We start from the raw sequence: 27,348 nt of genomic DNA on the forward strand, positions 1-27,348 counted from the left end.
CGGATTTATTTTTTTTTTCTTTTTGCACGCAGTCTTGTTACAGGAGTGATGGAGAAGCTCAGCGTGACAACGTCTTGCTCTCGCGCTTGACGTTCAGCGCTGACTGGCTACAATGACGCGAGGCTTGGAGCACGGTCTACTCTCTCTCTCTAGCGCAACGCATGCGCGTCAGGCAGACTGCACGTGTGGAGCACTCAGCTTGAGTAGCCTCTGATACACTCACACATACGTAGCATCAAGGGCTTGATGTCATACACATCCCAAGCAGAAAAACGTAATGACTTAGCGTGCTTACTGCTAGTGCGCTTTATTTTTTAAATGAATTATTATCTTGAGCAGCTTAGCCAAATGACCTTGCACGCTAACTGCCAGCGCCCTAGTTTTTTAACCAATTATTATCCCAAGCAGAAAAATTTAATGATACGGCGCGCTTACTGCCAGCATGCTTGGTTTTTTATATAAATTATTATCTTTTGCAGATTAACCCAATGACTTGGCGTGCCTTCTGCCAGCGCGCTTGTTTATCTAAATAAATCATTAACTCGAGCAGCTTAACCCAATATCTCGGTGCGCTTTCTGCCCGTGCGATTAGTTTTTCAACAAATCATTAACTCGAGCAGCTTAACCCAATGTCTTGGCGCGCTTTCTGCCCGTGCGATTAGTTTTTCAACAAATCATTACCTCGAGCATCAAAACTCAATGACTTGGCGCGCTTAGTTCTTTAACAAGTTATTTTCCCGAGCAACAAAACTCAATGACCGGGCGCGATTACTGCTAGCTAACTTAATTTTTAAACGAATTATTATTTTAAACAGCAAAACTCAATTACTTGGCGCCTTTACTGCTAGAGTGCTCAGTTTTTTTATCAATTAGTATCCCAACCAGCAGAATTTAATGACTCGGTGCGCTTATTGCCAGTGCGCTTGATTCCTTAAATAAATTATTATCTTCAGCAGCTTAACCCAATGACCCAGCGCGCTTACTGCCAGCGTGCTTGTTTATCTAAATTAAGAATTAACTCGAGCAGCTTAACCCAATGTCTCGGCGCGCTTTTTACTTGTGCGATTAGTTTTTGAACAAATCATTATCTCGAACATCAAAACTTAATGACCCGGCGCGCTAACTGCCAGCGAGCTCAATTTTTTAACGACTTATTATCCCAAGCAGCAAAACTTAATTACTTGGCGTGCCTACTGCCAGTGCGCTTGATTGTTTAAATAAATTATTATCTTAAGCTGCTTAACCCAATGACCTGGCACGCTCACTGCCAGCGCGCTGAGTTTTTTAACCAATTATTATCGCAAGCAGAAAAATTTACTGTTTCAGCGTACTTACTGCCAGGGCGCTTGATTTTTTAAATAAATTAATATCTTGAGCAGCTCAACCCAATGACCTGGCACGCTAACTGCCAGCGCGCTGAGTTTTTTAACCAATTATTATCCCGAGCAGCAAAACTTACTCACTTGGCGCGCCTACTGCCAGTTTGCTTGGTTTTTTAAATAAATTATCAACTCAAGCAGCCTAACTCAATAACCCGGCCTGCTTACTACCAACGCGCTCATTTTTTTAACAAATTATCATCCCAAGCAGCAAAATTTAATGACCTGGTGCGCTGGCTGCCAGATTTCTTGGTTTTTAAAATAAATTATTAACTTGAGTTGCTTAGTTCATCGATCCCGTGCGCTTACTGCCAGCGCGCTTGTTTATTAAAATAAATCATTAACCCTTGTAGCATAACCCAATGACGTGGCGTGCTTACTTCCAGCCCGCTTAGTATTTTAACAAATTATTAACATGACCAGCGTAACCCAATGATCTGGCGCACTTACTGCCGGCGTAATCAGTTTTTTAACAAATTATTATCGCGAGCACCAAAATTTAATTCACCGGCGCGCTTACTGCCAGCGCGCTTGTTTATTCAAATAAACCAATAACTAGAGCAGCATAACCCAATGTCCCGGCGCGCTTTCTGCCCGTGTGCTTAGTTTTTTAACAAATCATTATCTCGAGCATCAAAACTCAACGACTTGGTGCGCTTGGTTTTTTAACAAATGATTATTTCGAGCAGCCTAACCCAATGACCTGGCGCACTTACTGCCAGTCTGCTTGGTTTTAAAAGAAATTATCAACTTAAGCAGTTCAACCTCATGACTCGACCTCAAATCTGCATATACCGGGAATCGAACCCACAACCCCTAAAACAGCGTTGTATTGGTAACAAAGACGCTTACCACTGAGCCAACTTTGCCCTTTTACATAATTTTACTTGTCATATGATAATATCGTTATTCTTAATGGCCAACTTAATTTTGTTTTCGCTTGGATCCAAAATCTTTGACATATTTCCTACGAATTCCGTCGTATTTGCTTTTGTTGCGTTACTGTAAGTTATTCAATTTTCATCCATATGTTCAAGAAAAATAATATTTTTTATTATATTTATTTTACTCTGACCATAAACATCGAACATGTGCTTAATATTACTAACTTTTGTTGCTATTATAAACCTTCTGTCTCCTACTTTTACATTTATAGACTCTTTTATTTCAACAGATTTATGAAAATATCTTTTATTATTTCTAACGTGATCCAAGCAACCGCTGTAGAGTAACCATTTAACCTTAATAGCACAGCTGATTATTTAAACGCGCGACTCATTAGGGCTTCTTTTGAGCTCTGCATTAAAACTACTCACTTACATTACCGTCTTCGTTTTGATGCCCTTAATCATTTTGCTGCAAACCACCTCTTTTTTTTTTCATGTGAAACATCTTACGGCGGGCAGTGAACAGCCGCGTGAGGGGAAATATGCAACGAAAAGTCTGGTCCGCTCCTCAGTTGCTGCTCACTCCACTACTGAGATGCATTCTATTTCTCTCTATATAGATACACGTAGTGGAACTTGTACATCTATGTATATTATATACGTGTATATGGTACATTGTCGTGTATATATAGCTTCATTGCAACGTATGTGTATGGATGTATTATCCGTCTACATTGCTTTATAGAAGTGTACATGTACATACATAAGTAAACATTGTATGTGCACTGTATGTGTGTATACGTTAGCATATACGTTACACACGTACACATACATTATTTTAATTATATATAATTATACATAATGTGTGTGTATATTATAAATAATATATGTGTAAATAATATTTCTAAGAAATATAACTTCCAAAATGAAATCGGCATTTTGGCTATACCTGTACGAGTAAGTGAAATAGAGAGCCATTAATCGTCTGCTTGGTTGTCGCGCTCGCTCTTTTTTTATTGTACTCATACAGGTAAGCTTTTTTTATTGATTTTCTTAATATTTTGTGCTTGTAGAAAATGATGAATTAATATTAGAATTAGTATTATTCATTCATTATTTTTGTTACGTCCGAACTTCTAAGTGAAGGGTGGAACTCGTAGATCCGTTCTACAAACAAATAAATTTAATTTTTTTTATTCGTCAGGAACCAGCCGTCGGCCCAAAGGCCTTATTTGCTCTTCTTAGGATTCTTAGAATACTTTATATAATATAGTAATTGGAGTATTTCAATTAAGAAAAGAAATATAATCAACAACCAAGTTATGTCTCATCTGATGATTTAATAATTCTGTGATGCCGAAAATAGTTAATTTTACAAATAATATAAATTATGAAGGTTCAGATTCGCGTTTACAATGTTTTAACAGGTTTTTATTTTTCTTAACGTAACTTACTTCTATGATCGTTGGTTAACCGCTGCTTGCGCGCATGCAGTCGCAAGATCTTACAAAGTTGACCGCAACGATGATCTTAATCCTACACGAGAGTACTCGTGGTAATGGAAATAATTAGGCTGCTGCTTTTAACGTCGGAACCCAAGTCGACGGTCCTTTCTTTCTTGTTCCTCCTTGATTCACTTTTGAGGTGAGTCTGCAGTAGTCTGGGTTGCTCGAGCTTTTTTCTCACACAGCTTAGTCACCGAACTAAGTCTTACATTTGCTTGAAATATACGCTTTTAACACGTAGCTTAATCACTGAACTAAGTCTTACATCCGCTTAAAGGACGCAACAGACCTCACTCTCCAACCTTTATAGTTACTTTGGAGCCCTTGATGAAAGAAAAAAGGCAATTATTGGTATGTGCAAGGAGTTTTTATACTCTTGCATTTAAAGATGACACGTCAAGTTGGGGATCTGAACGACCAATCAGAGCTTAACATGACAGTCATGACATTCGCTGTGGATCATTCTCAGTAATAAATGTTGAAACTGCTGATTGTTTTCATTCTTGCTGACATTTAGTGCAAATTGATTTTTGTAAGATGAGCGCTATATAAGATTATTTGGAAATTGCACGCGTTGTTGGAGTTTTGCGACGGCTACTTTTTTCGAAGGAAGTAAGTTATGTGTCACGAGATTGCAGAAGCAGCTATACAGCTCAATGTTTAACAATCGCTAAGCATTTGCTTTTTATAAGTTTTTAACGGAGCTGTGTATTTCGAAATAATGAATATTAAGTATATGACATTGGATGTCACATTTTTAACCAATTTCTTTTATGTGAAAGGGATTATTTTGAAATATTAATATTTGACTATAATGCAAAGTTCTCCCGGGGTCTTACAATTGTGTTTATTCAAACTCTATCTTAACTCGTCTTTAGTAAAGAGCCAACGAAACTTGTGCACTGGCGCAACTACGCACAGGTATCCGAAAAGGGATAGAGAGACACAGAAAGTAATATACATGAACGTATTGTTACACATGTATATACCTACGTTTCTGAATTGAAAATTAAAATGAAAATTGTTTCTTACCTATGTGTCTCAACGCACTTTTTTTTTTTTTTGTTAATTATAAATAATTCAATGGGTTTTAAACTCTTACTTTGAACCTTTCATTATACAACTATCATTTTTTTTGTATTTACCAACTCTTAATTATGTCAGAAGGGTACATTGGTACGCAAAACACGTAGAGGTGCATGAACATTAGAAAATCTTTATCCCGTGTTCGCTTCATGTTGCAACTCCGTTTAATGATATTCCGTATTAGGTTGATGAAAAAATTTATTTGGAGATGTCAAAATAAGTTACGTGTTGCAAAGTTATGAAAGGGTTTAAAATCTTATGCCATAAATACAATTCAAAGCTTTAAAAAAATTGTTGTTCTATCGCCGTGTTTCTTTCATCAAATCGTTTTATTGAATTCCCTCAAATATCTTAGAAGTTAAAAATATTTTTAAGAAACTCAGAAAAAAAAGTAGCTTACAGAATTATTAATGTATTTACTTACAGTATAATCTATACAATTTTTTATTTAACGTCTAGTTTTTGTCAGGTTACAAGTAGAGCTTGACATGTATCTTTTTATACATGACCTCTATTGATTTAATTTTGATTGATTTTGAGTTTTAAGTGACTTTTTTTTTATTTCCTTTTAATGTTTATTTACTTTTAAGTGTGTTCAAGTGTCAATTTCCGTTGCAAACCGATATATAAGCGCTGGCTTGTTGTTGTAATTTATTGTCAGCCGATAGCATGACAGGTGACGAGTAAGTCAACCAAACTTACGAATTCTCGCGTACCTGCGGTAACAATTTACATCAAAATTTATTGTATCTGGTGTTTAAGCCTTCCAGATCACTCATTGTGTGCTTTTAATTTTTTTAATTTTAATTTTGTAGCCTGATGAGGCTGACGCATATTGTCATCGAAACGTTGCGCATTAATAAATCAACGCAAGAAAATTTAAATACACTTTACTTGTATTTATTTATTTTCTCACATTTCATCCCCAACGGATCACTGATCACTTTGAATTTCCAAATTCACCGGAGGGCACTGATATATACTAACAAACTATCTGGTATATCTTTTTTTTTTTTTTTTTTTTTTTTTTTTTTACAAGGTTCTTTTGCAACTCACAACTAAACTGTTTGTCGTCACCCAACTTTTTTATCCTAACTGTAAATAATTGATTAGGCTACATTTATTACAATTAACATATTTTAATACAAGATACAGTTTTTTCAATATTCAGTAAAAAAAAATTTATATTTTTACTACTTATTTGTCAACAATGAATGACGTAGTGAAATTTTATTGTTACTTTTTATATGCGTTGTCTAAAACGCTTTTCTAAAACGATTATAAAATATTAAGAGTTTAGTGATCAGGCGTACGATTTCGACAATTTTATTAGCCTAATTCATAAATTACTTAAAGTAAATTAAGTTTCGTTGTCTTCGTTACTGCTTGTAATATTATTAAGATAACTATTAATTATTCAAGTAAGTACTTATTAGTAACTACGACCGTTTTAAATACGTTCAATTTTTAATACTTTTACCTAGTACAAATCTTAAACTTTGCGCCTGTTGGATCGTCTACCGCTTGGTAGGTGACGACCACTAGCCTTAAGTACTAAAGCGGCTTTTAGTATATAAAAAGTACTACGTGACTGCCCCGCTATGAATTATTGCTTAGTCACCTACCAACTTTAACAATAATTCGGATTTCAGTGGCCACAACTATCGTACTATGCCCAGAGCCTTTGGCAGTATTTTCATCATTAATCGGCCTGAACAGTCGATTCAATACCCTTAAAGATAACTACAGCCATCCCCGATTCGCTACTCCATTTAATGGCCCCACCCCAAAGCCACCCTTAAAATTTTTTTAATTTTTGTATCACTTCTCCTAGTTTCAATACCGTCTCTTCCTTTTTTGCAAGGTCCATTTCTTGCGTTATCAATTATACATCCTAATTGAACCTATTCGATCTCCTTACAGTTTATTTTACACATTATTATTATATTACATCATTTTTTTTGCATGTAGGTAACTCTTTGACAAACTGAACACCTTTCTGACCGTCGTTCTTCTCAATAACATTAATGGTGATCAAACTATTAGTCTATTTTGTCTACTTTTGAATTTGGCGGATTTTGGTCACGAATAAACTACAGATGGCAACACGTGCTCTAGATATACTGGTCACCTTAGCTAGCACACTAGCCTGCAACTTCCAGTATATATACTGTATATATATAGTACATTGTTAGAGTTAGAATCTTGTTTCTCTGTGAAAGCATTGGAAGATTAATTCGGAAGCTGTTATTAGAACTGGTTTATTAATATTTTTTTTTTATTATTATTTTTTCTGATCTCTGTTTAGTACTTGATAAAAACTTTTGTGAAAACTGCTTGGGATTTTTTGTCTCGTCTGGACTCACGTGTCTAAATTTATAGGTTACGAAACAATCTTTAAAGTGTCTATTTTAGGAAAGCGATGTGTTATCTCGATTGTTTTGGCTGACACACACGTGCACGCGCGCGTGCGGGAGAAGTTAAATACCAGCACTATGCCTAAAACAATAAGTACGAATGTTTGCACCGACAGATGCTTCAACCCTTTAAATTTAAGAGGTCACTCAAGTAAAGCGTCATTATTGCAAAAAAACACTACAGATCAACTACGTCAACTTAATGTACGAATAACTGTTAAGGCTGTACAACAAAGAATTTGCTATTTCTGTCGTCTGTTCATCTCAAAAAGTGTAAAAAAAATAAAAATACAGCTGAAGTTGAAATAGTATTAGTTATATGACACGAGATGTATTCAGAACACTTATTTTTTAATCAATTTTCAAGTGGAAACAAGAAGTAATTAAATGACAGTGTTGACTGTTTGAATAGAAGATTGTGTTTCTTGGTATCATCGCCTATTAAAAAGCGCAAATGAAAACGAAAATATTAATCTGAGGAGAAAGTTCAGAAAATTACTGAGACAATCAAAAAGAGAGTTTTTTATGCAAACATCGATGATCCAGAGGATGTTTATGAAGTTGATGATAATGTCGCAATTTTAAAAATCTTTACAAGAAAGTTTTAACACCAGTACAGACTGATGTCATCAAGTAAATATTTTGACTGTTTTTAGACACTAGTCATGTCGGAAAATCCAGGTAAACTTTGTCACAGCTACTCACCAAATGATAAATATATCTATTGCAAAAAATATTACTAAAGATAGAGGAATATTAGGCAATCCAAGTCTCAAAAGCCATCCATCTTAAGAAGTGAATGTTTTTAACAGTATAATGAACTTCTATCTATCCGATAAACACACACAAATTATGCCGGGTAAAAAAGATTTCATCTCCGTGATAATGAATGGTCACAAAATACAGATGCAAAAACGGCTGATTTTATATAAAATTAAAAGGATTGTATAAACTATTTAAAAAAGAGTATCTAAGAATGAAGTGTAGTTTTTCGAAGTTTGCTAGCATACAACCAAAATATTATGCACTGGCAGAAGTCAGTGGTACTCATTCGGTGTGTGTGTGTATGTGTGTGTGTTGGATACATAAAAATATGAAACTCATGATAGATAAAGCGAATTCAAAATGTACTTCAGTTGACTGCAAAAATTATCATGATTGTTCGGATAGTATGACGTGTGATATTAAATCTACTAATTATTTTTTAGGATTATGCAATTAGTGCTTCGATGTAGATAATATTATTAAAGAATTACAACAAAATTTCCATAACAAATTCATCGAAAATGTGCAATACAAACGGTGGGTGACAATATATAAAACTTCACTATAAACTTTGATATCTAATGTAGATGAATTATTGCAACTTTTAAGCAACGGCTTGAAAAAGTTACTGATTCAGTATTTTTTGAACAAAAAACAAATAGAATTTTTTGACTTAAAGAAAAAAACTAATAAATAATGAATGTTATATGTGATTTTGGAAAAAATTATGCATTTGTTTTACAAAATTCTATACTAGGTGTGCACTGAAATAATGATCAAGCAACTGTTTATCCATTCTTAATTTACTATACAGACGAAAAAGATGAATTAATTATCAAAAGTTTTGTTTGAATTTCTGAATGATTGTATCATAACACAGTTATTATTCATCTATTTCGAAAACAACTTGTAGAATTTATTAAGATGAATTTGAAAGGTGTTGATAAATTAAAATATTTTTTCGACGTTGCAAGTGCACATTAAAAAAATAAGAAAAACTTAATTGTCTTACTCATAGTATAAAAGATTTTGGAAAATCAGCCAAATAGAATTTTTTCCCTACGTCTCATGACAAGGAATCATGCGATGGGATAGGTGGAATGTTAAAACAACTTGCTGCCAGAGCTGGTCTTTAAACGATAAATGATCCAATTTAAACACCCCACGAATTATTTACGTGGGCAACTGAAGCTTTGCAAAGTGTAACGTGTTGTTATTTAACTAATTATAAGTATGATAAGGAAGAACAAATATTTTTACAACGATTTAAAAAAAGCCTTAACAATAGAAGGTCTTGTTACAATTCCAATGCATGATACCAATCCTCTTCAGAGACTAGAATCAGAAATATTTTTATAAAATGATAAAACAACAATTGTAAAAATCTTTAAATAGACATTAAGCTGATTATAAGTCATGTTTGTCAGTAAAAATAAATGTTTTTCCATTTACCAACATATTTTGATAACCACTTATTTTATTGGGTAAAACTATGTAAGGTTAGAAGGGGAGGCGTGCAGAGGTGTCCGTTCGCCGATACGACGCGTGACGTACCGTGCTTGTATAAATTAATGTATTTTTTCTAGTTATAATAATTTCTCCATCAATTAAAAACATATTTCTTATAGAAAATGTAACGTAGAATACAATAGTTGTATTAAATAATCGTTAAATTTTAGGGACCCTAGTTAAAAATCGATTTAAATCTTTAAATTGTTGTCAACTACATAAAGTTGTTTATGAATTTTGTTGTAAATACTGTTTTTTCTTAAAATTTAATTTACTATCTTTAAAATAAACGAAAAAAATTTTCTCTAGTTTAAAAAGAATGGAGTTATGTTTTTGAAAATTGGTTTTCAAGGCCAAAATCATGAAACTCTTGAATTTCTAGCCCCCTCAATCTAAAATAAAAAAATTTGTCGAATATGTATATTTTTTTTCGATAGTGAACCCATAAAACAATGTTTAGCCAAATAAAAAAATATTTCTGTCAGATTTTGCTTCAATCCGTCTGGTTTATAATAAAATTATCCATGTACTAAACTTAACATAAGCTGAAGTAAAAAAATTTAAGCCTGGTGAAAAAAAAGCTGAAGACGCTAAACCAATAAAATTTGACTAGTAAAGCTACTCACTAATTATTTTTTCAAGATTGTTACTTTGAGAAATTGAACTTACTATCAACCTTTGTGACGAGGATTTTCTAGCTGATAAATGGCTGTCCCAATATCCTGTCCCAATATCCTGTCACAAAACTCTCTTGTATGTTACTAACTTAGTCTCTACACACTGGATTTCTCTTCCCCAGTAGGTCTGCCTCTGGTGTCCATCTTGGGAACGTCAACCACTCCTAAAAGGAAATGAGATAGGAGACCAAAGGGGCGTTAGTTTCAAATAAACACAATCGCTGATATAAATTTTATTGCGCCCGCACTATTTATTTGATTACTAACACACTTTTAACTGTCTACTAATCTCTTTTCCTCACGTCTGTAAAAATAAGCATTGATACGCGATGCATTCAGAATCATTGTCCTTCTATATCATCTCCTTCTATACCGCCACTCCCCACTACCACCTTTTTTTCACTCTTCTATTGTCGATCAATGGGTCACGTATTACTAGCACATTTTTACTATCCATCATAAAAAAGCAAACTATAATTTTTGTCAAATATATTGCACGGCGAGTATTGTACCATCCGTAAAACAAACCAATAATTTACAATCATCACAGTCATATTATCTGGCATCTAATAAGCTTATGGATAGCTATGATATAGCTTTTGAATCGCGTTCAGGGTCAAGTTAAGTAATAACCATTGTTGATATTAAATATTATAACTGTTACTTAACAATGCATCCAGTTCAATTGTTTCCGTTTTTTTATCTACACAAGTGTTAGGCTAGTTGTTGAAATTTTGTTCATAAAGTAGTCTGACATGCTACAAACTTAAGTAGATTGTCTAAATTCTAAGTAAGTCCTAATTGTCAGTTAAAATAGGCAGTATAATAAGTAAAAAATTTTAAAAACAAAAACTGTATGCCATTTTCGTGTTACGTGCTAAAATGTCAAGAGCTGTGGAAAGCCACACTAAAATTGTGATGGAAAGAAAGAAGCGTATGGCAAAGAGAATGGTGCGTATGGTTACGGGGAAGAGGGCTTTTAACGCTCACATCCCAGACAAGTAAGCATATTTTTATTTTATTTTAAGGAAGAACTGTGAAGAAAAGTAAGGTGGCGCACAGTGGTCCAGAAAGCCCAAAAAGTGGTCAAAATTCTTGCTTCCCCTAGATTTTCATTCTATCCTCCTGATTTTTGTCTCATTTTGTTCGTAAGATGGTAGGCTTCAAGAATCCGTTTATCTCAGAGGTTGGAAAATTCGATATATATATATATATATATATATATATATATATATATATATATATATATACTAGTGGGGCTTACGCCCCCCTGCGCGCACTGCGCGCCAACCCCCCAACTTCCGAATATTTTATTAGAAATACATTTTTACAATTTGTGTGTATTTATTCTTATTTATTCTTTACTTTTTCAGTTACACAGTAAAGTAATTGTTGGAAAATGATATATGTTGGAATACTTGAAGTCACCACGTCAAATTTTTAGTGGGAATTTGTGATTCCTAATACCTCAAGTTATCTTGAAACATTAAAGTTATTATCTGAAATAAAAAAACACGTTAATTTTTAATAAAATCCAATATTCTATTCATGTTAATTAATGATATTAAACATACATTAAAATAAAAAAATCAAACGAATTAAATGAAGAAATAGTAGATGAAATTAGTAGTTATGTAGATGCTAGATATGTAAGTCCAATGGAAGCAGCTGGGAGACTTGAAGAATATCTAATTTGTAGTAGAAGTCATACAGTTGTAAATCTAGCTGTTCATCTTGAAAATAAACAAAAACTGATATTTGAAGAAAATAATATCAAACAGGTAATAAAAAATTATCAAACACCCCTTACAGCTTAAATTAAATTAAATAAAGTAGATGATTTTGCAAAATCACTAAAATATGTTTACATTCCAGAATATTACATTTTTGACAATAAACTTGAAATTTAGAAAAAAAGGAAAGTAACACTGAAAAATATTGCTATAGGTAGATTCAACATAGTATCTCCAAAAGATCATGGAGGCTTTTTTTTTAAACTTATTTTAAATAAATTACATGGGGCTACATCGTTTGAAGACGTTAAAAAACATAATGGAATAACATATGAAACTTTCAGGGATACTGCAATTGCAATGGGTTTAATAGAACATGATTCTAAAATCAACAATAGTTTTAAAGAAGCCATTACAATTATGTTTCCATACCAGTTAAGACAATTTTTTGCTTGATTTTTGATTTCAGAAAACATTCAAGGAGATAAAATGAGGAATACATATAAAAAATATTTTACGAAAGACTTCGATAATGAAAATAATGATTGTGCTCTTCTACATATTAATCAAATTTTGGTATCAGGAGGTAAATCATGTGAGTCTTTTAGTTTACCGACACCAACCATTAGCAACTATATAAATGATTGCAATATTGAGGAAATATCTTTCAGTAAAAAAATGTTCGATGTAATGTACACAAATTTAAATGAAGATCAAAGAAAAATTTTTAAAACTATTTGTGAACAAGATGAAAGAGGATATTTCATAGATGGTCCTGGTGGATCCGGAGAAACCTACTTATATAAGACACTCATTTATTACTTAATTTCTAGAGGTAAAAATATTTTGTCAATAACTTTGACAGGAATTGCATCTGTATTACTACCAAAAGATATGACCAGTCATAGAACTTTTCGTTTACCTCTAGACTTAAATAATATTGAAAGTGTATTTTTAGAATTTGAAACTGAAAAAAAAAATTAAGGGAAGTTGATTTAATAGTATGGGACGAGGCTTCTGTGATTTCGAAAAAAGCTCTAGAAATCGTTGATAAAACGTTGAGAGACTTGTGTAATACTAAACTTTGCTTTCGTGATAAATTAATAGTATTAGAAGGAGATTTTCGACAAATCCTTCCAGTTATAAAAATCGGTAATAGAACTATAATAATAGGAGAAACTATTAAATCATCATTTTTATGAAACTTTTTCAAAATTTTAAGATTACAAAATAGTATCCGTTCTAGTAATAATGAATTTTCGAAATTATTGTTAAAAATTGGAGAAGGGGACATAGAAACATTTAACATTCCTAAATCCTGGACAACAGATGATGTCTGTACCAAAATATTTGGTAATTACAGCAACTGTTTTGACAATAACGTGATACTAACTTTACATAATAAATATACTTTTTTTTAAACAATAAGATTTTAAGTAAATTACATGGGGAAACTAAAACTTATTACAGCATCGATACTGCAACATATAAAGGTGTTGATAAATCAGATGATAATATTTATATAAATTTTCCCGTAGAAATGTTAAACAACATTCGTGAAGGCTTGCCACCTCATGAACTTAAATTAAAAATAGGTACAATAGTAATGTTAATTCAAAATTTGAGTATATCAGACGGATTTTGTAACGGTACACGATTGCGTATTACTAGATTACTGAAGTATAACGTAGAAGGCGAAATAGTAACGGGAGAAAAAATTTGTAATAAAATGTTCATTCCAAGAATTACATTAAATACTGGAAATACTTCATTATTACCTTTTATTTTGTATAGAAAACAATTCCCATTACTTGTAGCGTTTGCTATGACTATAAATAAGTCTCAAGGTCAAAGTTTCGATAATGTGGGATTATACTTAAAAAAACCTTTATTTTCTCATGGTCAATAATACGTGGCTTTATTAAGATGAAAAAATAAAAATGGAATTTTTGTTCAAGTCGATAGAGAAAACAGTTTAGAGATTGAAAATATAGTTTGGAAAGAAATTTTTGAATATAATGATGTATCTAATATTCATAACATGATTTAATTATTTTTTTTTTGTATAGATAAAATTTATTAATTAATAATACATATCATGAATGTATATCGTAATTATCTATTGTACCAATTTTAGCATTAATTTAAAATCAAATAGAAATGGACGTAAGTCTTCGTGGTTTCATCAGGCTTTATAAAATGACTCTTAAAGTGATGCGAAACTTTCATTGTTTATTTTAAAGATAGTCTTAATTTAACTTAAATTTATGTACGTAAAAAGAAGAATTGTGTAATAAAGGACTATATAAGTGATGATGATATAATAATTATGCGCACCAATATATGTGTATATATGATTTGGTTTTAAAATATTGTTAACTCCATATAAATTGGTTTTTAAACGTACTTAGTTGTATAAAAAATGATGTTTTGCGCAACAACCTCCTATGAATTAATTTGTGACTTTTAATTTCTTCTTGATGATGAAATAAATCATGGCAATAAGACGGTTTTTTCCAAATATAGGTAAAGACGGTATGATCACGGTCAAGTTCCAAAAAAGTGGTGTGGGGAGGCGGTAGGGGCCATGAAAAAATTCGTGGGGGTCAGTGGGAGGGCCATAGGGGGTAGGTGGGGGAACGTGGGATGTTTTGAGAAATAATACTATACAATATTTCCATGTGATTTGGTAGGAATGTGGTAATAGACTTTAACACATTGACAGGGCTGGCAAAATGCAACGTTACAAAATGCTAACAAAAAAAGTCAGCCCACCAAAAACTTTATGCTTCAAAGAAACCAAGGTATCCAGTAAATCGAAATACAATTGATTGTATTTTACTTTAGCTGATTATACTATTGTGCAGTAATCTGTAACTATTTGATTAAATATTCAAACATACATTGTTATTATCCTGTCAAGCCATACGTGGTTGAGCCCCCTGGCTTGAATAGACTTATACCATACTTCTATACTATTCATATAATATTTTGTGGGGGGTCGGTGTGGGGACGGTGGGGGGCCATGAAAAATTGTGCGGGGGGTCGGTGGGGTGGCTGTGGGGGGGTTGGTGGGGGGATGTGGTGGGTTTTGAGAAATACTACGATATGTCAGAAAAATCAAGAAAATAACGGATTTTTACCTTATTTTGTGGGGGGTTGGTGGGGGGAAGTTGGGGGGCGGTGGGGGGTTTGTGTGGAATGCCCCACTGAGTTTACTATATAATATAGGAAGATATATATATATACATACATAAATGGTATATACATGTTAAATTTTGGTAGTCCGATTACTTAGGGTACATAAAAACGTGGTAAAAATAAATGAATTTCCACCAAATTTGGTATTGAGGGGTTTTTCGTGTCGCTGATCACGAATATGGCGTTTAGTTAGACAAATTCAAGATGGCGGCCAAAATTATCAAAAATCAACCGATTTGTACCAAATTTAGTATTCAGGGGTTTTCAGGTCGCTGATCATGAATTTGAGGTCAGTTAGCCAAATTCAAGATGGTGGATCCAAGATGGCGGCCAAAATTATCCAAAATCAACTGATTTGTGTCAAGTTTGGTTAACAAAGTGATTATGGATCGCTGATTACGAATCCGGGGTCCAGTTAGCCAAGTTCGAAACGTCGGATCCAAGATCGCGAATATCATAAAAAATCAACGAATTTGTACAAATTGCAGTAAGATTCAATTCACTTTATTTCAGAAAGCCCAAAAATGGCTAAAATTCCTACTTTTTACGAATTCTCACTCCATCCACCTAATTTTGGGCTTATTGTGTTTCTTAGATAATAGGCTACAAGGATCCAACTTTCAGGGTGAAAAAAATCTGTTTAGTACATGCAAATGAGGTGTATGTACATATATATACATAATTATGGTGAATTCGGAAAATCTACTGGCTTTCTATCGATAAAGACAGAATGTAATTTGAGAACATCCATATCTTGGCTTTTTTCCTTTGAATTTTACTTATGAAAAAGCTTTTTTTTTTTTTTTTTTGATGTTAAAACCCTGAAAAAACATTGTATTTCGGTATTTGGAGCATTCCTCTCTATTTAACGGACAGCAAATAAAATTTATTAAAATCTATAGTCTATTTGATTATAAGAAAAACGTATCAGACTAAAATACTTATTTTATATTTCCTTTCGTTAAATCAATGAATAATTTTTGTTTATTATCTTACAGATCGCCCCTCCTTTTCCTTTAGAACGTTTTGATTGTTTTTTAGACGGATGAATTTAAAAAACTTTTAAGATCTTATTTCTATAGCCTTTAACATTGAAAGCATGATACATCTAATTGAATGACAAATTTATACTTTTCCATATATTGATGCAAACCTTCATATGCTCATACATTTCGCATTACACAGTAACTGTAACGTGAAACAAGTTATTCTTAACTGTACGGGAATAGCTATTGAGATGAGGTTCATTAATGTAATACAATATGGTACTCATTTCTGATAAAATTTTCTATTCCAATAACATGCACACATTTACATGTATGTACACAAAATTATACACACTTTTATAGTAAATACACTATACTGCATGGACTATAGGCATGTGTTGTAATGCGATTTACACATTATAAAAGAAAAAATATAAAAAATAACAGTATTACACGTTTGAATTCCATTTTTTTTAAATAGGAAATTTAGAAACGTACACTTAAGATTGTTATTTTTAATTTTTCACTTTTGAAAGAAGTAATTCCTCCAAACTACAACTTTGAAATTTGTGAGAAGTTAAAATCACTATATTAAAAGAGATAATTCTCAACTCATATTTTAAAAAGTGTAAGAAAAAAATTTTGCTATTTTTTAAAGTGTAAATCGATGAATTAACTTTATCTAGCTCACATTTTAGAACTTCAGGCTGTAGTAATTGAACGCGATTTGTCCTACCCTGTGTATGTAAAGGTGCATATTCTTATTCTAAGTGCATTCATCTATGTAGAGTAAGAATTGCTTAATAATTGAAATAAAACGTGCAAACATTTTTTTACGTATTTCTCTTGTGAAATCATTGATGTAAACGAGATATGCAAGAAACGTTCAACTATTGAATATTTTTTTTGTATTTTACTGATTACAATAATAAGATTGATGTAATGTACATTCGTTAAATGTACAAATAATTGGACAATAGGACTGCGACGAATATATACATATTTCGGAGGCTGATGATGCATTCCGATCTATTATTTTCTATGTCTCGAGCTAAATCTCGAGGAACAAAACAGATCCTGACAGTAGAAATCCTATCATTATCAAAATCTAAAAACACAACTGGAGAAAACCTGTCTCTGGTCGAAGGAATTGATAGTTCGTCGATGGATGATGAATGTAGAGATGACACGACGACGGATTATGCATCGGGTGGAGATGAAATGTATACTGATAGTGATAATACTGATAATGATGATTGTAATGATGAGAATGATAATAGTGATAAATGAAGTTTGTAATATTAGATTTTAAATTGTGTAAAAATAAATTTACAACTCAAATGCACGAGAATCGTTTCTTTTTTAAATTAACAAATAAACTGATAAGAATTTTAAAAAATACGTTAAATCTTCTACCGCACATATATGTACTGAATTAAATAAATGTACATTCACACAAACATATAGACAATTCAGATTAGCGTTTGTATTGCTTAACGCCGAATGAAAAACGAAAACTCCAATCCGATTGTATATTATTTATCTCGAACCAAATAGAATAAAAAGAAGAGAACAGAAATACGGAGTCCAAACACTTAAGGTAAAAGTACCTATTATGAAAAGGTTTTTCGGATAACATGTTTTACTTATGAAATGTAAACCTAGAGAGCATGCATGTGATTACTTTTTTGCATTAAATAGTAGTAAGGTCTTAAAATATTAGTTTGCGAATAAAAAAACCATAGTATATAATACTATAACAATTAAATAATTAAAAATGTGCTGACTCGGAAGGTCCGTATTATGAAATGAAATATTGGACCATGTCCCTATATTCCATAACGTATGTCCGTATTATGAAATCAAGCTTGAATATAAATAAAAATAATAATTAGGCTTATCATTTGTGAGGTCATATTTTCAGGTTTAGTAAGTAAGTACTTTAATTATTAAAAAATACTTTATTATTTGAAATTTGATCTTAATACCAGTATTTTACTTCCATTTAAATCAAATCCAACACTGCATGCGTACCAAAGGTAAATGAGAATAATTTAAACGACTTAATTTTTTAAAATATGATAATTATAAATAAGGTAAATAACGATGCAACCGTAAATTAAGAAAATTAAGGCTTTTCTTTTTTGATGGTTCGTTGAACATTTTTAATACTTTCAGTTATTTTTTTCATAAATAATAAACCATCTTTATTAAAGCTCCTTTAATAAACCAAGATTAGACTGATTTTCAAGTGGATTATGAACATTGCGATGGTCAAAAAAGTATTTTTGAGTTGATAGCTAGTGATGATAATGACGTAACTATGAAAAAACTGAGTTTTGTAGAAATTCAGTCCATTTATTTTCTTGTCTGTTCCTAAAAATTAAATATTGTATGTCACTTAAAGGTGTTTATTGCATGCTTGCGCTAAGCGTATTGAAGCTTGTGTATTCGTATTGATTTTTTGTGGACGTGGAAATAAAAATAAACAATCTTTTGAGGCATTAATCAAACAAGGAGGTAAAAACGTATGAATTTTTGGCAAAGATATTCATCGTTAATTAAAAAATATTAATCTAGAGTATAAAACATTGATTTATTCAACACATTACAGATTATACATAACAAATTACATGATACATGGTACATCATACATTCTAAGATGGTAAGTAAGGAGTGTTTTAATCATACTGGTCACTAGTGAAATGATACAAGTTAAAGTCTATGCATAAGACGATGAAAATATGCATAGGCGTGGGTGTGTACACATATGAAAGACCACTCACGGGTATGCGTAATACACACACGTACATCCAAGTATGTTCTCAGTGTGCAAGGATAAGCACGTATATGTAAGGATGTGCAAGAGTATGCATGTATTTACAGAATAACAAGAATACGCTGCACATGCCGAATGGTACGTATACATAGTCCTGTACATGTATAAGCAAGAGTGTCCTTATAAACTCACATGTACATGGATATGTGTAAAGTCACAGTAGTGCAGGGACTCACAAGGATGGATGAGGTTACAAGAGGGTACGCGCGGCTTTGCAAAGCTACGTGAGTACACATGGATGACTATGCGAGAACACGAAAGAGCGCGCTGAGCTCGTTAAATGTCATTTACCAAAAAAGTGCCATTTCAAGCTATTAGCCGTGTTGTGTTCGTTTAACCCAGGACGGTGGCTACTGTGAACTTACCCTTTTATTTTTCAACTTGTTTTTTAATGAGACCATCCGATGCCTTGGTATGGCATATTATACACAAATTTCGAAATTTAAACCATTAGAAGAAATAGTTTTTAATTCGGAATGACCCGCTGTCACTGGTGACAGGCTGGCTTTAGCGGGTGGGGTATTCGAAGATAAATTTTTGTGATGGGTGTAACTTGAGTAGCAAGTTGTATGCATCATACCATCATAATTCCGAAACAATGTAACTTTGTTGTTACCACGAAGTCTGCTGGAGATTTTCAGCGTATCTCTGCATTTCTATGTGACTGCCACTCTATTTTCTTCGGTACAAACTTTATCACACAGTATGCATGTCTTCGGTAAATCTATTTTTTCCCTTATCACTGTTGAAAATCTAACAAATCTGAAATCAGAGTTTTACGTAATTTTAATTTTTTTCTTATGTGACATAATACACTAATTCTAAAGAACAAGACAAGTTATTATTTATCCAAATATTATTGAGAGTACCATTTATCGACGCCCCGGGCGAAGACTATGCCCTGCTTCGAAGCCTGGACGAAGACTATGCCCTTTTCTGGAGTCTGGACGAAAACTATGCCCTTTTGTCTGTTCCAGACAAAAACTATGCCCTTTTAGGATCCCGGACGAAGACTATGCCCTTTTCCGGAGTTCGGACGAAGACTATGCCCTTTTCTCGCGCTCGGACGAAAACTATGCCCTTTTTTCGAGTCCGTGTGAAGACTATTTCATTTTTTCTGAGTCTGGACGAAGATACTGACTTTTTCTGGAGCCGGGATGAAGTACAATTCATTTAAGCTCACCGTACATTTGTTTTTGTAATTAGATATATAGTTAAATATACTTATATAGTGGTTGTTGCTTACATTTACATAAATAATTGTAAATAATAACACAAACTCAGGAATCGTTTTATAAGCATGGTAATTTGCAATTAATGAATATGAAAAACTCTTTTATGTTTTATTTTCAAATTTAATTTCTTTTCTACATTTTTATTGATTATAATAGGTAACTAATATAATTATTGTAACTTAAAGTTAAAAAATTAATAAAATTTGTACAATTCGTGATATAATTGAATATATTATTCGTAAGAAAATTGAGAAAAAAGTAAACTTTTTATTAATAATTAATGTTTGCAAGACATGAATATTTAGATAACAAAGTATTTTTTAACAGAAGAATAAATTAGCAAGTTTAAATTAATTACAGTTATTGTTATGTACAATACACGGAATCGTTTAAAAAAAGCTGAAAAACTCCTTTTTTCAAACACTTACCAAAACTCCAAATACTGAAGCCGTTAGACCTGCTAAGAATCATTACATGTTGTTTTTTTACAAAGACGTCTGTAGATTCACGTGCATGTGAATCTCGATGTGAAAATAAAACTTATAACAAATGTTTTGACACAAGTATCGCGAAATCTTGAAATGTTTAATCGTTTTCAAAAACTTCGTATTCGTGAGCTTCTTCCAGCGTACTAGTAGCTGTTACCCACCCACCAAAAGCGTAAATCAGCAAATCTGGAGGGTTTTTTTTGTTTAGGAAAAGTAAAACACAAGAGGGGTTAGTAATTAACATTGGGGTGTTTTTTAACTTAGTTTCCGTCCGAACTCGAAAAAAAGGGTATAGTCTTAGTCCGGGACCAAAAAAATGGCATAGTTTTCGTCCGGGACCAAAAAAAGGGCATAGTTTTCGTCCGGGTTTGAGAAAAGTGCATAGTCTTCGCCCGGGCTCGAAAAAAAGGGTATAGTCTTCGTCCGGGACCAAAAAAAGGGCATAGTTTTCGTCCGGGTTTGAGAAAAGTGCATAGTCTTCGCCCGGGCTCGAAAAAAACGGGCATACTCTCCGTCGGGGACCAAGAAAGGGCATAGTTTTCGTCTGGACTAGAAAAAAGGGCATAGTCTTCGCCCGGGACGTCAAAAGGGCATAGTTTTCGTCCAGGGCCAATTAGGGAATAGTCTTCGCCCGGGGCGTCGATATATAGAAAGAGTTTGCGCGCGCTCGCGCGTGTGTGTGTGTGTGTGTATGTGTAACTTGCGCACTAAAACAATAGATGCATATATAACCTATCTGATTGTGTCCGACGTTATTATAAAACTTTTAACATTTTCCCTCTGCACCACTTATAAGAAATTAGTAGTTGATACATGCTGATTTATTTAGTATAGTGTTATTTGTAGTTATCATTAAATGTGAGTCTAGTGTGTTTTAAAGGTAAGATTGTAATGTGCAGTAAAACACAACAGTTATTATGTTTATTTTCCTTGTTTAACAAAAATACGAGTGATAACAGATATTATAAGCGTCATACGCTTTTGACAAAGACTATAATGTACAAGCATAATATGTAGATAGTATAAGCACGTGCTTCGTAATAGTAATGCTTAAATTATTACTTACCACTGTAATAAGTGAATAACACACAAAACATTAAATATTTAGTAACGTAAACATATCCAACTATTGACTTAGATGTTCTAAGAACTTTTTGTTTTTTTTAAACGACGGAAGTTTGTTACAAAGTCTAGCGTGCAGTCCTCAATCAAAAATTACACCTACAAAGTAAAAGGTAACAGACGATCATGATAGTGAATTTTCAATCATGGATCTACTTGAAACCCGCCTTGGCATTGCAGCGACCTCTTACCTCGATAATTCAAAGTCAGTATCTGTGGACAGGCCGCTCACGTAACGAGCTCAGTGCCAAATATTACGAGTTTTATAAATTTTTTATTATAAAACAAAGAAAGTCTGGAGCTCGAAAATCAAGTATATATTTACTTATTACCTGAAGTATAATTTGTAAAATTAAAAAAAAATACTAACAAATTCTACCGTAATTGAAAAAAATCTAATATTTTCGTATCTAGACTCTCATTTGAGCTAGGCCAGCTTTTTTTTTAATTTGTGTTTCTTTATAACGATTAAAGATCCATTAAAAAAAAAATATATTAAAAATTTAGAGAGATATTTGCATTTGTTTAAGTTGCAAAATGATTTTTGAAAAAACTGGTTTTTTTATAAAAAAATATAAGTTTTTTTTATATATTTCTGAAATATTCATCAATTATAATTTTATTACCAAGTCATGTCTTCCTGTCGAGAAATACGCCGTCGAATTTTCAAATTAAAAAATTAGTAAAAAAAAAAACTACTGCATATTTTTAAATTCTACAAAATACGTTTTGTCAAGCATAATTACTACAATTTCCTACAATTTCGCTGTGAATGGTTGAAAACCTTTTTTACAACACTACTTTGAAATTTTGAGGTAAAAAAATTTATTTTGCTTTACTTGTTATAAGCACTTTTTTTTTTGGTTGAAAAAAAAAGTGTATCTTGTAGGAAATTTAATGACGAAGAATTTTAACTTCTTTATAACTCTACAATTTTGGGGAACCGAGATAAAAGCATAAAACGAAAACAAAAATTTGTCGTTTTTTGTAAATTGTTGAATAAAAAAAAACCGCTCCACTCGGGTGTAGACAAAACTTTTTTTCCATATTTCTGATAAAATTCTACAATAAATAGAATTTTTTCAGATTTTTCCAACTAAGTCATAAAAATTAAATTAAAATGAGCCTTGGATACCGGATTGAAAGTAAGAGAACTGATTGTAAGAAATTAGAAGTCCTGTGATATAAAATGTCGCTGCTTTTGCGTTGTAAGTACTCTTAGAAAGTGTAAGCATTTGCTATTTTTTTTAGGTATAAATATCTTGATGCAACTAAATTCCTTATTCCTGTTATTTGGATTTTAAACCCCGTCAAATTATATAGAAGAAGCATCTTACACTGATGTCAAACAGCAGTGGAAATGGTAAAAAAGTATAGTTAATAAAATGTATGAGCTTGTGCTCATTTCTCAATTTTTTTACCTTTAAAAGAAAGTTGAAGATCTGGAGTACTTGAATCTTGACCAAAAAATATATTTTTCAACTGTACTGATTAATGGTACATGTATTAAGTACAACTATCATCATGAAAATAAATACCAGCTTGTTGTTTTTCTCCTAAAGCACAAACTCATACATTTTATTAACTGTTTTTATTTATTTTCTCTACTGCTATTTGACGTCAGTACAAGATGCTTCTTTAACATTAATTCATGAGGTTCTAAATCCAAAAAACCGGAATGAGTGAGTTAATAGCATTGGAATATTTTTACCAAAAATAATTGCAAATGTTGTATTATCTTAACCTTGTTATGTATAATAATACCGCAACGCAATGCTTGCACTTTCCAAGAGTACCTGCAACGCAAGAGCAGCGACACTTTATATTACATGACATTTTATTCCTTACAATCACTACTCTCAGTTTGTGTGGCATCCTATGGTTAAGGCTGACTCTGCCTCACGACACCACACATAAGTACGGGCTTTATTTTGTTCACACACTCGCCTTCTTTATTCGGTTGTACGTTTGTTTCGATTAATTTTATTACGATATTAAATTTAATAAAAGAACATTATTTTACTATGTCTACCTCATACTTGTTTACGTTTTATCCCGGCACCTATGTTTACCCTTTCAGCCGATAGTGGTGCTAGCGCTAATGCTACCAAGACGAATATGAAGCACTATGTATAGTCTTACTCAAACCTATATGTCGAGTGTAGACAGTATTGACTTCTGTACTGCACTACACGTAAGCACGTATACACACGTACACACACTTTTTCTCCCTCTCTCTCTATCATCCGGCAGTCAGCTGCTTCTGCTCTGCGCTGATACACATGTTTACGCTGTGCTTTCCACTGTCCCCAGTTTCTGCTTGGCCAGCAGCCATGCTCAGATGTGTGTGTATGTGCGTGCGCATGTATACTTAGTTGCTTGTAGACGAACATGACATAGTATATCTATATATTTTGGTTGAAAGCAGCGTAAACTCAGTGCTCCTCAATAGAGAGAGAGAGAGAAAGAACGGTATTAGTATATCTATATATTGGCGTGACAGAAAAAGCGTTACGCTTTGAAAATTTTTACTGCCCAAGTGGAGAGTCCAAACCTCGAATAAAATTTTTTCACATCAGAAGTTAGTTTTCTCTAGATTTTCAAAAAATATGACACCAAGTTACCTTCTAAATATTTCAGTTAGATTATTTTATTAAAAATTACCATGGATCTTAGATAATATTAAAAATTGTATTTTTAGTCAAAAGTTGGGATACGTTTATACAAATGAATTTCAAGAGCGTGATCCACCTCATGCATACACTTCAATAACTATATACATCCTGTTAAAAAAATATTACACCTGAAAAAATTGATACTCCTATTTCAGCTAAAATTTCTTCGGGTAATCTGGAACTTACGAAATTAGTCATTAAACACATGTTTCACTGTCCTCATTCAGAATACAGTCCTCGTATGGTTTATTCGCATTGAAAGTGTGCAGAAAATTTTCTAAAATCTTTTACAAGCGTACTACATTTCAAACTACATTTTAATTCAAACCAACGGTTACCTGCAGTATAAAAGAACATATGAAATATCAGGAACATACAAAAAATTAAATTTGAGTAGATAATTAAATGGTTGAACAGTATAATAAATTTTCTTACCACGGGCCCAACGTGCAACTGCCACTTTGCGCCTTCGGGTCACACTTTTGTGCCCTTATAATCACTTTATGCCTACGAGAAGAAAAGTTTTTTGCACCCTCCGGGTTCAAAGTGATTAACTGGGTGCAAAGTGTGCCCACGGGCGCAAAATTGCACTTGTGCTCTCGGTAAAAAAAACATTATACACGACTCGGGCACCAACCTACAACAACCGCACCCTTTGGCCGCTCATGTTTGTATTTTATGCCCTAGTGACGTAATGTACTATTTTATTGACGAAATTTAAACGTTATGTTAACGTTAAATGTTATGCATTAATCCAAAGCATAAAATATATTCATGACTACATTTATGGAGGTAGTGACAGAGCATACGTTATAATTCAAGATTAAAAAATACGAAAAAGAGTAGTCATATTGATGCTAGATACATGGGTCTAATGAAAGCAGCTTAGGGACTACCAGAATTCTCAATTTGTGCTAGAAGTCATACAGTTAATTTAGCTGCCTACCTTATAAACGAACAAAAACTTATATTCGATAAGTATGATTCTGCAAACAGCTTGGATGTAATTAAACAAACATGATTATTTTGCAAAATAAATTAAGTATGAGAAAATTTCATAATATCACATTTTTAATATCAAACTAAAAACTTGGAAAAAAAGAAAATGTCATGAAAAATATTGCTATAGGTTAGACAAAGGTTAGATAAATTAAACAAACTATCTACAAAGGATCCTAAACGGTTTTTTAAACTTAATTGAAATAAAATAAATAGTGCACATAGTTTGACGACATTAAAATATATAACAAATTTAAATACCAGACGTGTTAAGATACTGCAACTGCAATGGGTATAATCAATCGTATACTTTTGAAGAAGCAATTACTTTTAGGTTTCATAGTCAATTAAAACAATTTTTTGCGTAGTTTTTACTTCCAGAAAATATTTAAGGTTATAAAGTCCAAAATAAAAATAAAAAAATACTTCAGATGATTTTCTTAATAGAAGAGATATTCGTGCTCTTTTATGTATTAACTAAATATTAGAATTATAAGATGAATTATGTAAAATTTCAATTCACTTGTACCAAAACTAATTAAAGATACACAAAATTTTATAGATAAAAAAATACATTTTAGTAAAGAAGTGTTTGACTCCTTGTGTATGAATTTAATTATTGACCTAAAACAAATATTTCATACAATTTGCGAAAAAAGTGATGAAATTTTTTTTATTGATAGTTCTAGAGATTCGAGAAAAACTTATTTATATGAAGCATTTATTTCATATTTTATTGAATATTTATTTATCTCAGGGTAAAAAAAATTTGTCAGACTGGCGAAGCATTAGTGTTGCTTTTAAAAGGTATGAAAAGTTATAGAACTGTCAGACTTTCGTCAGACTAAAACAATATGAAAGGCGTGGATTAAGATTTAAAAAATGATAAATAAAAAATTACGAGAAGATGATTTTATTATTTTTGATGGATCTTTAATGATTCAAAAAGAAGCCTTAGAAACAGTTTACAGAAATTTAAGAGATGTATGCAATACGGAAATATTCGAAAGTAAATTAATTATTTTAGGAGGAAATTTTTGTTAAATTTTTTATTTACAAAAAATAATTGTAAAAAGTTTATTACTCAGGGATCTACTTCATTATTATTGTTATTGGTTTCTGAAGTATAAACTTACAAAGCAATATTCGTTCTTATGATATGGAATGGAAAACAAATAATTTATGTTCTGAAATATTTTGTGATTAAAACAGTTGTTTGCTCAATAGTGTTATGCTTACCCAACATAATGACTACACTTTCTTAAATAAAAGAATTCTTTAAAAATTAACTGTAGAACTAAAACCTATCACTGCAAAAATAACTCAACGCATGTAGGGACTAATAAGTCAGAAAATAATGTTTATATCAGTTCTCCAATAGACGTATTAAATAGTATCTCCGAGAGTTTACCACTGCACGAATTTAGTTTAAAAATAAGTACCGTAGTAATGCTAATTGAAAATTTGAGTACATCAAACATTTTGTGTAATGGTACTTCCTAAGAAATTATTAATAGTAGTTTTCTTGAGATAACTGCCATCGTCTCCAGAGCTATTTTGTGGCGCGAAGGACGTAATGTAGCCACGGAGCGATGGCACTTATGGGGTGAATCCTACTGTTTCTACCGAGGGCACACCACCCTTTTAAAAACGCCCGAGGTAAGAAATGGTACACTGCGTCACTATAGCACGAATTACAAGCATGTGCGCCCAAAGGGCGTGGTTGTTGTATGTTGGTGCCCGACTCACGTATGTTTTTCTTGCTAAGGGCGCAAAGTGCAATTTTGCGCCCGTGGGTATACTTTGCGTCTAGTAAATCTCTTCGGGCCCAAAGTACTTTTCTAC

General features: G+C 32.4%; 1 protein-coding gene across 2 annotated transcripts in view; it reads left to right on the top strand.

Annotated features, from left to right (window-relative positions):
• The window catches only part of Vha13 (V-type proton ATPase subunit Vha13), a 221,066-nt gene that overhangs the window by 174,418 nt on the left and 19,300 nt on the right, over positions 1-27,348 (top strand). The window contains exon 4 of one of the 2 annotated variants that reach the window (XM_089592305.1): positions 17,126-17,490. The exons of the other annotated variant lie outside the window; for it this stretch is intronic. Coding sequence (XP_089448431.1) covers positions 17,126-17,200 — 75 coding nt within the window. The 3' untranslated portion in view covers positions 17,201-17,490. Of the gene's footprint in view, positions 1-17,125; positions 17,491-27,348 lie in introns of those variants that run through there. 2 annotated transcript variants of the gene reach the window in all.

This window comes from Copidosoma floridanum, unplaced genomic scaffold (genome assembly GCF_036245765.1).
Source record: "Copidosoma floridanum isolate Cflo_tuat_1 unplaced genomic scaffold, Cflo_Japanese_pri ptg000016l, whole genome shotgun sequence".
Classification (NCBI taxonomy): Eukaryota; Metazoa; Arthropoda; class Insecta; order Hymenoptera; family Encyrtidae; genus Copidosoma; species Copidosoma floridanum.